Below are 3340 nucleotides of genomic sequence, written 5' to 3'. Positions count from 1 at the left end.
AGGAACAAAGAGCAGCTCACCCAAGCAGGAAGACGCAGCCTGCCCCAGGGAGACACTGCCCTCACACCCATTCACCACCAGCTGCTCCAGCTCTATTACAGTGCCCCAGTCTGACAGGTCACGCCCTTGGGGGCAAACAGTCCACAAGAGAGAAATGAAGCAGCCTGCAGGCAAAGAGGTCTGATGGAGGGGAATCAGCCACCCCATACTAGTCCCAAGCCAAGGGCTGGGGTGCCCTATATAGTGGTCTGTTCAGCAGTGCTGTGAAGGAAGCTCCACTGGCAGGCCAGCTGCTCACAGCACTGAGCTATCAGTTTCGGGTCCTAGCAGCAAGTTCTAAGAGTTCTGCTTGTGCAAGGGTAGGCAATGATTTGGCCACGTGGGCCACACAGGCAGTTCTGGGGAGCTGCCACAAGCTAGTTAGCAACTCCCCCCCACCACACACTGCATGCCTTGCAGCTCCTCCCCACCACTGGCAGACCTGGCCTGCCACACCCACTCAAGACTTACCCTGGCCAGAGCAAACCAACTAGAATCTGCACGCACAGGCACCAACCTCCGGCCTGCCCTATGCCTGCCAGCCCACGCTGAGCAGCATCAGCAGCCAGGCAAAAGCTGCTGCTTGGTGTGGGTAAAACGTAGCTCCTCCCCCCACACCGCCTCTGGGCCCTTTTTGCTGCAGCCACCCGGAGCCCATGCCCGAGCTACCCTGCGGCTCCTCTCCACCACTGTCACAGCTGCCTCTGGACTGCCCAGTGGGGCAGGCCAGGCACAGGCTCCAAGTGACTGTAGCAAGAAGAGTCTAACAGCAGCGAAGGGGAGGGGCTGCTTTTCCTTCACGCCAAGCAGAAGATTCTGCCCAGCCACCACCGCTGCTGCTGCCCCTCAGTATGAGCGAGTATGTCTGGAACAGGCACGTGGTAGGCTGAGGTCAGGGCTGTGCGTGTCGGATCTGGCTGATCTGGAGTTGGTCCGCTCTGTTGGGCTGAGTCCGGAGTAGGCGTGGGGTGGGCTGGGATCAGGGCTCTGTGTGCAGGTCCCTGACAGTACTATAGGGCTGAGGTCAGCATCGGCAGCAGCCAGAAGGAGCTGCCACTTCCTGGGCTGCCTAGAAAGGCAGTCCTGCTGTGGAGCCACCCCAGCCCTGCTGCGTGTCCATGGGGCAGTGGGATGCGCCACAGGCAGGACGATACCTGGGCCAGGTGGGACTGAGGGACCTGCCACAGGTTGGAGAAAGTCCCTCCATGGGCCAGATCCAGCCCAGGGGCTGTATTTTATCCACCCCTGCGCTAGTGGTCCACCTGCAGCACAAAGCAAACCGAAGAAACAAGCTCAACTGCAAGAGGAAGGTCTGGGTGCTCTGTTTATGGTTCCAATCCTTAAACCTAGCATATGATGGACCTTGTCCCTAATCTTCCCTTGATATCCCTGGTGCTCAGCTCCGTGACAAGATATAGCCTCCATGCCACCCTGTTCCCTTACCTTATGCCTCAGTGCAATGCTAGCTTCTTCTGCCCCTGCAAGTGGGTGCCTGTCCTCATGCTGCCTCCACATCTAACCACCCTCTGTTCCTGGCTGATGAGTACTTTCTCCCCCACAGCGCCCTCCTTAAGTCACTGCTTCCAGGCACCATTCCTTCCACTCCTTGTCCCACATCTACCCTCACTCTCCCTGCCCCAGTCATCTGTCCCATTTGCCCTACCTATCACTGAGGATACAGCCTGGAGGGCAGGAAATTGATGCAGTGATGAAAGGTTGGAGTAACTTATGATCACGCACAAATCCTGGGGCACTGACACTATGGCCAGTGCAGACCAGGCAGAGACTGCTTACTTAGTTATTTTTGTCTTTTCACAGCCTTTGATGAAGCCAGCCACTGCTTTGGAAAGCTTATGCTATCGCTGATTTTGTCTACAAGGTGCAAACCTACCTGCCTTCTGCCTGCTGTTGTAACCAGTTAGACTGGGAATGCATATGGCCATTACCTACCCACAGCACAAAATAAGTTCCGCTCCTGGTTGGGCTGGCACCAGCATTCTCCTCCTCCAAAGACCCCAGTGGTATTACTGTGGCACCCCTGCCAGCTCAGGGGGAGGACTGCACATGCCATGTGACCCCTCCAGGAGTAGGAATGGAATTCTCCTCCCTCTCGTGACTGACTGCTCAGGAGGTTCCACACACCTCTCTACATGATCCACCCAACTCCTTGCCCCAGACTTGCTAGGAAATTATAAGGCTGCTCCTAAGCTGCTTGCTTCAGACTCTTCTCCCTCTAGCTAGCTAGTTCGCTGCCAATCTGGGGTAACAATAGAAATGTTGCCCCAGCCTGAAACTGCCTTTCCTCCATCAGCATGCGACAGTGACCCAGCCTTGTCCACGGCACCATGCTGCCATCGCCACCAGATAGGTGCAGAAAGGAATGACCATACAGTGGTGAGAGTCTCCTGCAGCTCTGGCCCAAATCCGTCGAGGGCCAGGGGAGCCCCAACTGGTTGTCCTTACCAACTCGGTAGGCAGAGTGGAGGTAGTGCAGGCCCTGAGGGCTCACAGGTTGGCTGTGTTGTTCATCCTCGGCAGGAAAGCCCCCTGTAACAAGGGAGTTGGGCTGGGAGGACAGTGTTGTCAAGGAAGCCCCTTGAATTGCTGGGAAGGTTGACCCCGCATGGACGCTTCCTACTGGAGAGGAAAAAACACAGCAGCATTAGGGCACAAGCCCAGCTCCACACATCCCCACTGCTGCCTCCACACTGTTCTGATAACCCAGCTGCAGCAACACACTGACTCCTTTAACTGAAGCCGGCTGACAGATGAGAAGACATCAGGAAGTAAACAGAAGACTGCAGTGCTGGTGCCATCATGAAGGCTTCGACATCTATGACCACAGCCCACACTTCAGAGAGCCAGAGAGTTTTTGGGAAAGGATGGCCTTCACCTCACTCGCACAGGGAAGAAGCTCTTCTCAGCCAGAATGGCTGACCTGCTTGATCAGGCTTTAAACTAAGTTCACCGGGGGAAGGGCGGATAATCTCTGGTGTAAGCCCACCAGCCACCAAACCATCAGGTCAGGCTGTACACGGAAACAAACTCCTACCCCACCCCAGAGATGGGGCTCTTCCAGGAGTGCAGAGAAACCTGGGCCGCTGATGGCAAGCTCGCTTGGCTTTACACAAATGCCAGGAACCTGGGCAACAAACAGAAGGAGCTGCCCCTACTCCTAAACAGTAATGATTATGATCTCATAGGGATAACAGAGACCTGGTGGGACACCACCTATAACTGGACCACAGGTATAGATGGCTATACCTTGTACAGGAGAAACGGTGTTGCAAAAAAGTGGGGG

General features: G+C 55.7%; 1 protein-coding gene across 3 annotated transcripts in view; it reads right to left on the bottom strand.

Annotated features, from left to right (window-relative positions):
• Positions 1 to 3340, bottom strand: part of ZSWIM8 (zinc finger SWIM-type containing 8) — a 92335-nt gene that overhangs the window by 4508 nt on the left and 84487 nt on the right. For 2 of the 3 annotated variants that reach the window (XM_014523525.2, XM_006016268.3), the window contains one exon: positions 2503 to 2676. In XM_014523525.2, coding sequence (XP_014379011.1) covers positions 2503 to 2676 — 174 coding nt within the window. The remainder of the gene's footprint in view (positions 1 to 2502; positions 2677 to 3340) is intronic. The other variant, XM_014523532.2, reaches the window with a different exon arrangement.

This window comes from Alligator sinensis, unplaced genomic scaffold (genome assembly GCF_000455745.1).
Source record: "Alligator sinensis unplaced genomic scaffold, ASM45574v1 scaffold109_1, whole genome shotgun sequence".
Lineage (NCBI taxonomy): Eukaryota > Metazoa > Chordata > Crocodylia > Alligatoridae > Alligator > Alligator sinensis.
This window is presented reverse-complemented; position numbering and strand designations above follow the sequence as displayed.